The sequence below is a fragment of the Ochlerotatus camptorhynchus genome, unplaced genomic scaffold (assembly GCF_037179485.1).
Source record: "Ochlerotatus camptorhynchus isolate MF236.1 unplaced genomic scaffold, CSIRO-AGI_Acam_v1.1 ptg000091l, whole genome shotgun sequence".
NCBI lineage: Eukaryota > Metazoa > Arthropoda > Insecta > Diptera > Culicidae > Ochlerotatus > Ochlerotatus camptorhynchus.
Genome location: NW_027040581.1, coordinates 2,346,333 through 2,360,867, shown reverse-complemented (window position 1 = coordinate 2,360,867; position 14,535 = coordinate 2,346,333). Strand labels below are relative to the sequence as shown.

The 14,535-nt window shown below is 42.2% G+C and overlaps 1 protein-coding gene across 1 annotated transcript; it reads right to left on the bottom strand.

Annotated features, from left to right (window-relative positions):
- Positions 1-6,081: 6,081 nt before the first annotated feature.
- LOC135698602 (uncharacterized) lies at positions 6,082-12,385 on the bottom strand. Its single transcript, XM_065218647.1, has 2 exons — positions 6,179-12,385; positions 6,082-6,118 (listed from the first exon to the last, which is right to left on the bottom strand). The coding sequence occupies exon 1, from the start codon at positions 12,383-12,385 to the stop codon at positions 6,422-6,424; it is 5,964 nt and encodes a 1,987-aa protein (XP_065074719.1). The 3' UTR covers positions 6,082-6,118; positions 6,179-6,421.
- Between the last annotated feature and the right edge of the window lie 2,150 nt (positions 12,386-14,535).

Genomic DNA, 14,535 nt, shown 5'->3' with positions numbered 1-14,535 from the left:
TTCTTCGACGATTTTTTAGTAAGACAACAATCGACCAAGGTTCAATGGCAAACTAATACCCACTTTTCAATTAGGGAATCCAAAAACTTTTTTTTAGAACTTTATGAGCTCTTTTGAAATTCTTCTCAGAAGTCCTCTGGAATTATTTTTAGAACTTTCCTTGACTTTTACTCAGAACACCTTGGAACTGAAATTCTTTTAGAGTTTCAGAAGAATTTTCCCAGTACTATCCAGAAATTATTCCCGGAATGAGCATGAAATTATCGGTACTCCCTTGAAATTTTCCTCAAAATCCCTTTGGAATTTCACTCAAAATTTAATTTTCTCGGTATTCTTTTCGGAATTATCTTGGAAATATAACAGGATTCACTAGAAATTATTAGCAGAATTTTCTTGGAATACTCCCCAGAAATTCTTTGGGACTGTCCTCAGAATTCAATATCCTTGAGGATCTTCTCGGATTGTTTTAGAACTCTCCTAAGAGCTCTTTGGAAATTCTTCTCAGAAGTCCACTGGAATTATATTTAGAACTCTTTATGATTTTTTCTCAGAACACATTGGAACTGAATGCACTAGAAATTTTTTCGCTAGAAATTTAGCTTAAAATCCCTTTGGAATTTCACTCAAAATTTGATTTTCTCGGTATTCTTTTCAAAATAATCTTGGAACTATCTGCATTATTCACTAGAAATTATTTACAGAATTTTCTTTGAATTCTCTCCAGAAATATTTTGGAACTGTCCTAGGAATTCAATATCATTGAATTTCTTTTCAGAATATTTAAGAACTTTTTTTTTCTCAGAGCACCTTGGAACTGAAATTTCTCTAAATTTTTAGAAGAATTTCTTCTGTATTCTCCAGAAATACTTCCCAAAATGAGCTTGAAATTATCCTCGGAATTTCCTTGCAATTTTCCCCAACATCCCTTTGGAATTTCATTCAAAATTTGATTATCTTGGTATTCTTTTCGAAATTATCTTGGAACTATCTGCATTATTCACTAGAACTTGTCTTCAGAATTCAATACCCTTGAGGTTCTTCTCGGAAGTCAAGTTTAATTTGTCCGTCCATTCACCAAAACGTTGTTGTTTTTTCTACCAGAAATGTTCAATAAAGCTTGCCCCTCCATTCACCAGAACTTTGCAATGTTTACATCAGGAATTTTGAATTCAGCTATCGCCTCCATGCAGCAGATTGTTGCAAATCTTGCATCAGAAATTTTCAATACAACTTGCCCCCGAAAATTTTACACCAGAAAATTTCAATTGACCAGAACAATGCAAAATTTCCACCGTTAATGTTCAATAAAAATTTTTCTCTAATCTTCTGATTGGTGCAGATATCATTTTTTCCATTTTCCACCAGACATTTTCAATATAGCTTGCTTCTCCTATCATCAGAATGTTGCAGGTTGTGCACCAAATAAAGCTTGCTCCTATTTTCAGATTTTTTAGCATACATTTTCAGTAAATCAGCTTTCCTCCAATCATCAGAATGGTGCAAATTTTACACCAGAAATTATTATTAAAGTTTGTTCCTCTATTGAGACCAAAGATTTTCCGAAAAGCTTGCCCATACGTTCACCAGAACGGTGCAGATTTTCCTCCAGTAGTTTTCAATATGGCCTAATTTAAATAAATCTTTAGTTGTTCCTATACAAAAAGTTGCTGGGACGATTAAAGCCGAAGAGTTTCGTCCCATCAACATGTTGCACACATTAGAGAAAATTTTAGAACTTGTTGTAAAAGGCCAGCTGTTAGAATATTTAAATAGTAACTGTTTGTTGATACCGGAACAATCGGGATACCGGGAAGGCCATTCTTGTGAAACCGCGTTAAACTTAGTGTTAGCTAAATGGAAAGAAAATTTGGAGCATAAAGATACGATTGTTGCTGTGTTTTTGGATCTAAAACGCGCTTTTGAGACAATTTCTAGGCCCTTATTGTTGAGAACAACCAAGCGCTTTGGAATTTCGGGTTCTGCATACAAATGGTTTTAAAGCTATTTATCTGACAGAACACAAAGGACTGTTTTTAATGATTTTGTATCTTGTCCCGTTGACAATGACCTTGGAGTGCCTCAGGGAAGTGTATTAGGGCCCCTTTTATTTATATTAATGACATGCGACGAGTTTTACGGTTTTGTGATATTAATCTTTTTGCTGACGATACTGTGTTATTCATTGCAGCTAAAGATTTAGAAGAAGCCGTTTCACGCTTGAATGAAGATTTGCGTTCTCTAAGTAGATGGTTGAAGTATAAACAATTGAAATTGAATATAAGTAAAACTAAATTCATGGTAATTTCACGGAATCGTGTAGATGATGATGTCTCTGTTGTTATTGATGATGAGACACTTGATCGCGTTCAGGAAATTAAATATCTTGGCGTGATTATTGATGACAAACTCAAGTTCAATTCTCATATTGACAATGTCATCAAGAAAATTGCCAAGAAGTATGGAATCCTATGTCGCTTGAAAAACGATTTAACTATTGGTAGTAAAATACAGTTATACAAATCAATCATCTCTCCTCATCTAGACTTTTGCCCTTCCATTTTATTTTTGGCCAATGAAACACAAATATCGAGATTACAGCGTTTGCAGAATAAAGTAATGCGTTTGATTTTAAGATGTAATAGATTCACTTCCTCAAGTTTTATGCTGGACGCTTTGCAATGGCTGTCAGTGAAGCAAAGAATTGTGTTTTTGACTATGGTGTTCATTTTTAAAGTAGTTAACGGTTTGCTGCCTCGATATTTGTGTGATCGGATTGAAAGAGGAAGTGATTTTCATAGATATAACACTAGAAACGCGGATGAAGTAAGAACACCACATCTTTTGAATAATGCTTCACAAAATTCATTATTTTTCAAAGGTATAAATGTTTTCAATTCGATGCCTAGACACATCAAGCGTGCAACTACACTTACAGAATTCAAGAGACGCTGCATTTCACATGTAAAAGCTGTTTATTGAGCAGTTAATTTTTTATGAATGGATAAAACATGTATCTTGACAAAGTTATCACTAACGGATTAGTTTGTATGGAGACTGTCATCAAGACGTTTTAGTAATTTGTGTAGCATATACAAAAAACTACATTGTTTGCCTCGATGGTGATGATGGATTTTTAGTTTTTTTGATTTTGTAGTAGTAATAGTAAAAATAGCTTTGAGTAGTCTACAATGGTTTGAGCCTCGCGCGTGGAATACAGGTATAAATGACTAATACGTGGAAATTGTGGCAAAAGCCTTAAATTAGTAAAGGATTGGCTGGAAGTCGTTTCCTTGGATATAGTCCTGGCACTGCGGAAGCTTAAACGTGTAAATCCCAGGTCACGTGTAAATGGAAGTATTGTCGAGGACTATACTTGGACTTTTGATAACTAGTTACACCTTTGAATGTTTTTGGTTGATGCCTATAGCATATTTAACAGGACATTTATATCTGTAATTGTAACCAGCTCGATTTTGTTTGCAAACCTGGTTAAAATGTTTATATTTAATTATCTTAAAGATAACTCGTCCAGCTCAAACCTTTGTAGGGGTAAGAGGTGGGACCATCATCATCATCATCATAAAGCTTGTGCCTTAATTTACCAGACCAGTGCAAGTTTTCCACCAGAAATTTTCTGTCATTTCATTTATCAGAGCGATACAAATTTTGCACCAGAAATTTTCAATGAAGCTTGCATTTATCAGAACGATGCAAATTATGCACCAGAAACATGAATAAACCTTGCTTCTACATTCACCACAGAGTTGCGAACGTTCCACCAGAAATTTTCAGTTAAATGTGCACCCCCCAATTTTTTACGTGATTCAATTTTTCCACCAGAATTATTCATTGATGATATTTTTACACCACACAGCAAAAAAATTATTTTAATATCACATCAAAGTGGATGCACTTAAATCGTGGTGTAATATTACTTGCCAAAATGGACAAAATTATCATTAATACAGTGCATGAACTTACATTACGCTGCTTTTACTGCATTTGTTTATTTTTGTGGCAATAAAAATTACATGAGATTTTCGACATGATTGAAGCGAATCCTCTTGGATGTAATTTTATAATTAATTTTTTGCTGTGCAGAATTATTCAATAAAAAGCTTTTTCTACAATTTACCACCACGAAGGTGAATTTTTTCAACCTTAAATTTACCCTCTTCTTTTAACCCTCCATGAACCACTTTTTAAAAACAAATTACGCCAGAATTTTTTTTTGTATGCACCACTGTGGTGCAATTTTTTGACCAAAAAATTTCAATGAAGTTTGTCCATTCATGCACCTTTGTGGTGCAATTTTCAGACACCATCTCAAAGTGCTTTTATAGTACACAGAAAAAAAACTTGTTGAATATTACATCCAAACAGCTGCACAGAGATCATTCCGTCGGTTGTGTAATAAATACGTTGTACGATGTACATCGATTTTGCGAACAAAATTACATCCACTGATATAATATTGTATCTGCTTTTTGCTATTACATCTTTATTTCATACATCAGCTTGAATTACGTTGATCGATATTACATTTTTTTTTGCTGTGCATGAAATGAAGTTATTTACCTTCAAATCAAGTTATCAAGAAATCAGGTTATTTTTTATCATAATTTGGAAATGTGGAAATAAACATCTTATATATAAAAGGAGGGGCAATTGCCCCACCTTGCCCCACCCTGTGCACGCCAGTGAGGCCACTGTAACCGACGATCTTTCAAATTCGAAAACTAAAAACTACGAAAAAGTACTTAGGCCTTCATTAAGTTCCACTTTCACGCGACGTTCAATGTTTCAATTTGCTCTTTACGTATTGTTCAGGCTATAAATAGGCTCTTTTCAAAAGTTACGCGAGAAATACGCACAATCGTCGCCTACCTCGCAAAACTGGTTCCAAACGACAACAAAGGCATAAGCAACGATGGATTGTTGAACTTTGCTGGCTGGTGTAGTGCTGCTGAAAAAAAGATAAGTCTATTATTTTGGTTAGTGATCGTTTGGATTTGGGTCACCCCACGTTGTGTTTAGGTTAGTTTAAATAAATAATACTATTTAGCCCTCCCCATGGACATGGAGGTTGACGGTACTGAAGCAAAGGGTTATGTTTAATTTCTTTACATTTGCAACGATGATGATTTCCTATAGTGACACATATCACCTTCTTAATGCTTCAGTATGCCTCAAACGATTAATTCTTGGTTGTTAATAGAACTTCCTTGATGAAATCGGCTGCTTCATGCAGACTGAGCAATTCTGATTATAGTATCAGATTTGTTCTGTATACAGAGGAACTGGGAGGGCTTATTAGAAACTTCTCACCAATAAAGTAATGATCTTCTAGTAAATTTTGCATATCATTTTATTAAAATTTTATTTTATTTTAGCATATTATTTTTGTTACAGCCAATTGGCATTAGTATACGATACAAAAGATTTAATATTACTTGCTCGTTTCTGCGTAAAATAATCAATATTTATTTTACTTGTAATTACTTATGAAAGTTTTTTTCAAGTTTTTTTTTGTGATCTGAAAATTTACCCAGTTTGGTTAGAAGTTTCGAAGCTAACGCATGTCCACAGGCCTAATAGAAAGATAGGCAGAAAAAAGTGTATCATGAAGAATGGTTGCATACAGGGTTGCATCCACTCACTTGCTATAGATGAGTGATTTCCGGAGTTTTGAATTCGTTAGATGTTGTAATGGAGATTTGTGCTGTTGGATGCGGGAGAAGATTGGAGGGCGGGTGTTTGACGCATAGAGCCTGTCAATTTCGCTTTCAGAGTGTCGCAGTCAGCGGTTTTATGATTCGTGAGCGCTTACGATTCGTAGAATCGTTGATGTGACTGCAAGTGGATTTCACGGGTTTTGTGTGTCGGACGCTTGCTTTTTGGCCTCTTCTTGTGTCTAACATGTGCAGAGTATCATTATAACGTCTAATGGTTTTGAGATTCCTGGTGGCGTGAAATATATTTGTGAGAATATCTTTTTGAGATTTTAGCAGTCACGTTTTGTTTGTAGTTTATATTTTATTTATTTCATTTAATTATTGTTCGGATCACTAATGAAAACTCTTTTTTTGCAGCAGCGTTGATTTACAGCAGCTCAAAACTGTAAGATTAGTTTGTATTCAGTTAATTGTTAATTTTTGGTTTAATCTACAAAACTCACATGAATAGTTTTCACTTCACCGTGTTTTCTCCTTTTGTGTCTGCTAGTGCCGTGTTATTTGCCTGATTCTTTAATACCGCAATTCACAAACGATTCCACTTAACTAACTAATTATGCCCTCTACTGATCAATTTCACCATAAATTCACTAAATCGCTTCATTCAACTACAATCGACTATTTCCATCCACTAATGTTTACTTATGTTGCTATGTTTACGTTTTTGACCGTTTGATTCGGGTCGGCTATCCGCACTCAGGTACGCCCGACGACTGCGCGTGTGTTGGTAGCTGCGCGTTCGGTGATGACGTCACCGGTGCCTCAACAGCCCCTCCCCGTAACACTGGCGTAGGCTCTCCGCTGGAGCCAGATTTACTAACACGTATCTCCGGCACCGCAAGCTTTGCCACCGGACGCCTGTATGTTCCTTTTGCTGTGCGCACCACTGCTTGTCTAATTCTTCCATCGGCTCCTTGGATGACCTCCTCTACTACTGCTCGAACCCAGCACTTTCGATTGTCGTCGTCTGCCACAAACACGACTTCGCCTACTTCCAGTGGGTTCTGTTCGCTATGCCACTTCGATCGCCGGTTGATGAACGGAAGGTACTCAGCCAACCACCGTTTCCATATACGGTCAGCCAGCATCTGCGACCTTTTGTAGCTGTCCCGTAGCGCCTCAGCTTCGTTGGTCGGTAGTACACAACCTCCCATTTCGCCTGACGAAAGCCCTCTCAGAAAATGGTTGGGAGTTATCGAACCAGTATTCCCCGGTTCTTGAGGAATATAGGTTAGAGGTCTGGAGTTCACCATGTCCTCTGCTTCAGCTAACGTAGTCTGGAGTATCTCATCCGTCAGTTTACGCCCATCGTCCAACACCTTCACCGCTTCTTTGACCGAACGGACGAGTCGTTCCCACACTCCGCCGAAGTGTGGTGCCGATGGTGGATTGAAATTCCATCGGGTCCTTGAACTCGTTAGCTCCTCAGAACAGTTCGCTTTGATCTCCTTCACGATCTCCTTGCTTGCGCCTACGAAGTTTGTCCCATTGTCAGAGAAATACTCAATGGGAACTCCACGCCTGCAAACGAAACGTCGGATGGCCATTAGACATGCCTGTGACGACAGACTATGGACGACTTCAAGATGGATGGCTCTAGTTCCAAGGCAAGTGAAAAGAGCACACCAACGCTTTTCTGTGTGTCGTCCAACCACTACGTTGATTGGACCGAAGAAGTCAACTCCGGTGTAGCTGAACGGTCTAACGAAAGGAGTGGTTCGTTGATTCGGAAGCGGAGCCATTCTTGGAATCACCGGTTTGCATTTCTGGACCTTGCACCGCATACAGCTTTTCGCAACTCTTTCCAGCTCTCTGCGGACTCCTGGGATGTAAAAACGTTGTCTCAACTCGTTCACTACAGTTTCCCGGTTCGCGTGACCGAACAGCTGGTGATAGTGTTCTATCAGCTTGACCGTCACCGGGTGCCCCTTTGGCAGGATTACCGGAAACTGTAGCTCAAACGGAACGAACTCTCCCTCCTGCACTCTGCCATCCATTCGCATCACATTATGCTCGTCCAGAATAGGCGACAGCTTGAAAATATCACTGGAACGATCAATGGCTTCGTACTTCCCTTCTCTGCATCTAGCTAACGTCTTCACTTCGTCTGCGAACGATTCGCCTTGCGCCATTTTCCACAGATGGCGCTCCGCCTCTTGGTACTCCTCCCTCGAAAACGGACGTTCTACTGCTGATACGGACCCTCTACCTAATCTCACTACCCTGGGATCAGCTGGTAGCGATTCAATTGGCAAACCTCGCTGCTTCCGGCGAATGTTCGACACGAACCTAAGAACGTTCGCCACCGTTCGGACTACAATATTCCACTTCGAAATGCGGCTACAGTTGATCAGCGGCCTTGCGATCTCGATACTGTGGAACAGTAAACTGGCACGTAACTCTTCCTTCACGTTCGGTCTCGGTGGCTCCGGATGTGGCCACGTATCCTCCGTCTCGTACAGAAACTTAGGACCCATGAACCACGGGCTGTTCGATGTGATCCTGGTTCCTTCCTTCCACTTGGTCAAATCATCCGCTATGTTTAGCTTTGTGCGGATCCAGCGCCAATCCGACGGGTTCGTCTTGCTCAATATTTCGCCGATTCTGTATGCGACGAACACTTTGTATTTCCGGTGATCCGACACGATCCAGGAATACACCGTACTTGAATCCGTCCAGAACTGTACACGGTTGATGCGCAAACTGTGATTTTTCTTTACGGTTTCGGCCATTTTTGCTCCAAGCACTGCTGCCATCAACTCCAAACGTGGCGTCGAATACTGCCTCAGCGGTGCCACCTTGGACCTGGCTTGCACCAAAGTACACCGAGGAATCCCATCTACTAGCATTCGAAGGTATGCCACGCATCCATATGCACCTGCACTGGCATCTACGAACACGTGGAGTTGCAGTGATTCGTAGTCCAGTGATTCGCCACCACCGAAATAGTGACGGGGAATTTTCACTCGCTCAATATCCGGTAACAGCGCTGTCCATCTTTGCCACTTTTCGAAACTCTCATCGTCGATCGACTCATCCCACTCACAACCTGTACGCCACAAGTCCTGTATCAGCATCTTACCGTGGATGGTGAACATCGTCAGCAGGCCTAACGGATCGAACAGACTCATCACGATGCTCAAAACGATTCGTTTGGTCGGACGCTCGTCTCCGGACAAGTACGGTTGCAGATTCTCTCGCAGCTGCAACGCGAACGTAAACACGTCCTCTTGAGGGTCCCAGACAATACCCAAAACCCGCTCGGAACCCGTAGCCTTGTCGGTATTGAAATGGACAATTTGGTTCGATTTCGACTCACCTAGTTGCTGAAGTAACTCGCTTGAATTTGATACCCAGTTTCGGATTTCGAAACCGCCCTTTGAGTGGATGTACCGGACCTCGGTTGCCTTTTTCACCGCCTCCTCGACGGTCTCTGTGCTGTCAAAGTAGTCATCCACGTAATGTCGGTTGACAATCGCATCCACGGCATCTGGGAACTGCAACATAAATTCACTGGCGTTGCGATCTTTCACGAAGAGAGCCTGACTCGGCGAACATGTCGCTCCGAATATCGCGCAGTCCATCACATAGACCTCGCCGTCGAACATGAACCGCAGAGCTTGCCTATCCTCCAGTCGTATCTTCAGTTGGTGGAACATCTCTCGGATATCTCCACCGAACCCGACACTGTATTGCCGGAACTTGCACACTACCGACGGCAACGATGTGAGGAAATCAGGACCTTTAAGCAGCTTTGAATTCAGCGAGACACCTCCAACAGCGGAAGCAGCATCCCATACCAGCCGGACTTTATTAGGTTTCTTCGGGTTGATCACGATGTTGAGGGGAAGATACCACACCTTCTTGGGGTCGGTCTCATTTAGTTCTCCAACCGTCGCTTTGTGGCAGTATCCCTTGCTTTGATACTCGATGAGTTGGTTCCGAACGTTTTGTTGCAGTTGTGGACTCTGCGAGAGGCGTTTATCCAAGCTCTTCATCCGGCGTGCTGCCATTGGATAACTGTCCGGAAACGATGGATCATCTTCCTTCCACAGCAGTCCCGTTTCGAACCTGTCCCCAACTCGCTTCGTTGTCCTTTCCAGAATCTCGCGGGCCCGTTGATCTTCAGCTGATTCAGGCAAAACTTCCACCGACACTCCTGCTTCTTCGAGTACATAGTGCGACTTCAGCAGATCGTGCAACTCCTGATTGGACACCCCAGCGCATGAATGATGGCCAACGTATGCAGTCCGCAGACTGCCTCCTTCTTGTGGGCCATACACCGTCCAGCCAAGACTGGATCTGACAGCTATCGGCTCTCCTGCTTGACCGATCCGAGATTCAATAGGTGCGAATAAGTGAAGATGCTTCAAACCTACCAAGATCTTCGGCGAGTCGTTCGGATATTCAGCCACCGGAAGGTTTCGAAGATGGCTGTAACGCTGCACCAATTCCTGGTAGTTCAAGGACTGTGCTGGCAACTTGAGCTCCTTCACGGTGTGTACTTTTTCCATCGGAAACTGTTCCTTCGATCCGACGGCAGATATCGTCAGATTCAGCAGCATTGACTCTCGTTCTAGTCTCGTCATTCCAGCGGTCCAGGTTACCCGTAGTGGCTGTGGTTTCCCAGTCGCCTTCAGCTGGTTCGTGATGGAACTTTCCACCAACGAAAACGAACTGCCCTCGTCGAGAAAAGCCATAATGTTAATGGACTTTTCTCCAAAGCTCAACGTCACTGGAATCATCCGGAAGAGTATCGGCAGCTGAAGACTCACACTGTGAGCGTTGCAGTCCGATCGCATTTCGGTTACCTGCTGATGAAGCATGGTATTGTGTTGCCCTTGACACCTATCGACTTTACACCGGATGTTTGCTTTACACCTACTCCTCCCGTGGGCGTTCAGGCATGATCGACATAGATCGAAACGTTCGACAACTTCCAGCCGCTGTTGAACTCCCATCTTCCGAAATTCGTCGCAATTTCTCAGCCGATGATCTGTGCCTCCGCACGTTGGACACGGCTTTCTTTCTGCGAACGATTCTTCGCTGTGTGAGTTGATGTGGCTCTCGTTCTCTTTCGCTCTTCCTCCTTTTGCCTTACCGGAACGATTACCAGTCGGATTCGATGGCATATCGACGATCCCAGTCACTTCGCTAGCAGTAGACACCAGTTCGGACAAGAAGTCGGCCAACGTCCGCAGCGTTACCCTTTCGTGTTGCCGCTTGAACCGAACCCAGTCCATTTTCGTCCCCGGTGGTAGCTTTTCGACTAACTCCTGGATGAGGAGAGGATTCACCAGGTGGTCGTTAAGCTTTGTTGCTTCGAGATGGTCGCATAATTGCTGTACTACCATCCCAAAGCTGATGAACGTACCCAGCCGGTCCGCTTTCGGGCAATCTGCCTTTCTCACCTTCACAAGCAACGTGTTCAGCAACTGCTCCGGTCGCCCGTACAACATCCGCAACGTTTCAATGATTTGCGGAACTGCTTCTGGCAACAACATCCGACTGCAAACTGCCTCCCGTGCAGGGCCTCGCAAGCTCTCCTGCAAACGAGCAAGGTTCTCCAAATTCGAAAATCCGCAAGCCTTCGTCGTGGTGTTGTAGCTGCTGATGAATATTGGCCACTCGTCTGGCCGACCTGTAAAGGTAGGCAGCTTTCGCGAAAGGAACTGTCGTGCCGATATCTGCGCCTTCGTTGGGTTTTCTTCATCCTGTTTGTTCTTCCGCTTACTCTTCTTTAGATCCTTGTCTTCTTCCTCGTCTTCAGAACATGTTCTGCTACTGTCCTCGTTAGAATCGTCCGACTGTTCATCCTGCGAACTCACCTTCGAACCATCGTCGTCACTATCACTTTCATCCTCCTCTTCTTCCTTTGCTGGCTTCTTTACAACAGGTACTGACTTAACCTTAGTTGTCTTCTTCTTCATTCCCTCCGTGGATGTAGACGGCTTTGGATCGACTATCGGTGTGGAGCTAACGCGTAGTTTTCCTCCTGATGACTTCGTTCCTTTGGAACTTTCACGCTTCTTCTTTTTCTCCAGCTTCTCCACTTCCTTTTCCGCCTGCTTTCTGCCTTCGCTCAGTTCCTCGAGTTCCTTCTGTAGCTGCTTCTTCTCCATTTCCTTCTTCTTCTGGAACTTCTTCTCCGAAGCAATCTTCATTTGGAGGATTTGCTTCTCCAAAGCCCATTGCATCTCCATCTCCTCGTTCTCCAGTTCCATCTGCGCTTTAGCCAATGCCAACTTTTGCTCCATCTTCCTCTTCAGACGCTCTTTCTGCTTCTTCACCGCTTCCATTGCTTTCGCAATCTCCTTTTCGTCGTCCGGGTTAGATTTTGCACTGACCTTCGCTTCCTTCGCTTTGGATTGGCCGTCAACACTATCGTCAACGGGAATAACATCGTCATCGTCAACATCATCTTCCGAATCACTATCATCCGGCTCTTTTTCACAGCACGATGAACATCTCCAGTTCTCGTCGTATTCCACGGCCGATCCAACTCCGGCACAACTGAAGTGGAACCATTTCGTGCAGCCTTCGCAGTACACCATATGATCGTCCTCATGATCCGGACGTGTACAAATCGCGCAGTTGTACGCCGTCTCATCCGGATTGAGGTTAGATCCATCCCCTTTAGATCTATTCATTTTTGAGGATGTTCGGATCACTAATGAAAACTCTTTTTTTGCAGCAGCGTTGATTTACAGCAGCTCAAAACTGTAAGATTAGTTTGTATTCAGTTAATTGTTAATTTTTGGTTTAATCTACAAAACTCACATGAATAGTTTTCACTTCACCGTGTTTTCTCCTTTTGTGTCTGCTAGTGCCGTGTTATTTGCCTGATTCTTTAATACCGCAATTCACAAACGATTCCACTTAACTAACTAATTATGCCCTCTACTGATCAATTTCACCATAAATTCACTAAATCGCTTCATTCAACTACAATCGACTATTTCCATCCACTAATGTTTACTTATGTTGCTATGTTTACGTTTTTGACCGTTTGATTCGGGTCGGCTATCCGCACTCAGGTACGCCCGACGACTGCGCGTGTGTTGGTAGCTGCGCGTTCGGTGATGACGTCACCGGTGCCTCAACAATTATCGTAAATATTAGTTATTCAATAATAGATAGTTCATGCATATATTCGTACTTTGACGCGAAGCGCTGTGGATTATAAGATGCTCGATGACCCTCGAGGGATCGATTTTGCTTACTGAGCAGAAAATCATGGATTTAACCCCAAGCTCTTCCACAGCACAATAAATCGTCCACCATTTGTATATTTGATATTGAACATTAACCTCGGAAACTATTTGCATATCAAGCGAAAACGTAGTCCTGTATTGTCGCGAAGCGTTATGGTTCTGAGATGCTCGATGACCCTGGAGGGATCGTTTTTGCTTACTGAGCAGAAAATCATGGGTTTAATCCCAAGCTCTCCGTCATGACTCTAAAAATTCATTATCACTAAACAAAATTAATATGTTCTTTCGATAGCCGGCTATCGAGAGATTAAATAAACAACAAATAAACAATACATACTTTTGGTTGCATCGCCAACTTGAGGTGAATCCTAACTGAATACCCTACCCAACTCTCCAACTCCGTAGCACTTATGAGGGTGTCGCTAAGTCGGTGGCCTCTCGTCAAGTAAGTACTACATCAACATTTCCTTCCCTATCCCTAGTTATGGTAAAGATGGGCGTGGCCGGGAATAGCGACAGTCATGCTTCTGTCACTCTTGTTTAGATTGGAACCAATGTTTACTCCTCAGCATTATTCCTGAAAGTAGTCTAACTGAGAATTTCAGAAGAGACGTGAGTGTCGCTAGTATCCAATCTACGAAGTATATCATAACAACGCTAACGCTAACGCTAACGCTAAATAAATAATACTATTTAGTCATATAAATCACCACAGCTCATTATCTTCAGCGTTATCGGTTTTCGTTTCTGGATCTTTAGTTGCCTCTGTGATATACTTACTTGCGGCATACTATTTTGGGAGTGTATATGAGCGTGTACCATGTACGGTAGCTCATCTCTCATCGTGATGGTGGGACATAGTAGACAAATTAGAGAGAAAACAAGGAGGTATTAGTATTAGTTATATGTAAACAAACAAAACAAAAGAAGAGAAGAGGAAAGAAGAGCAGACAAATAAAAAAGGGATGAAGTAGATAACAAATAAAAGAAACGTAGGCAGATTATTAGAAAAGGCATTATCCGAGACTCGGCAATCAAATGTCACTCCCGCCGAGATCTCAGCGAAACCCCCTCCCCGCCGAGACCCGCACAGCCGAGCTCGGTAGAAAAAACTAAGTGTGTAGATAGATTAGTAGGAAAATAAATAAAAACTTGACTACTTTATGACTCAAAGTGAAATGAATGAGCGTTAGTTTCGGGATCATTTCAGTGTTAGAGTTATGTTAGTTTTGATCCGTAATCAGCCCTGCTGACCCCTCCAACATTAGTTGCAGGCAGTGGTTGTTAGATAATGCGGCACTGTAACTACTACTATTTTAGAGGTATGATTCGTCAAGTTTATACAACTCAATGTTTCAATTGAGCCAAACTATCTAGGGGAATTTACGTATTCTCGGCAACCTAAGGAGCGACCTTCTTTCTATAGCCTTTTTCTCTAACGAACGGACACATATGCAGTATTGGTTTGTTTACAATCTTTTGCTGCCAGCTGCTCTAACAATTTCAGTCGAAAGAATTGTCAAAAACTGTTTTGAAACGCTTTTAAAAAGCTCCAATCTTCTCTAGTGAGAGCGAGTATTGTCGGC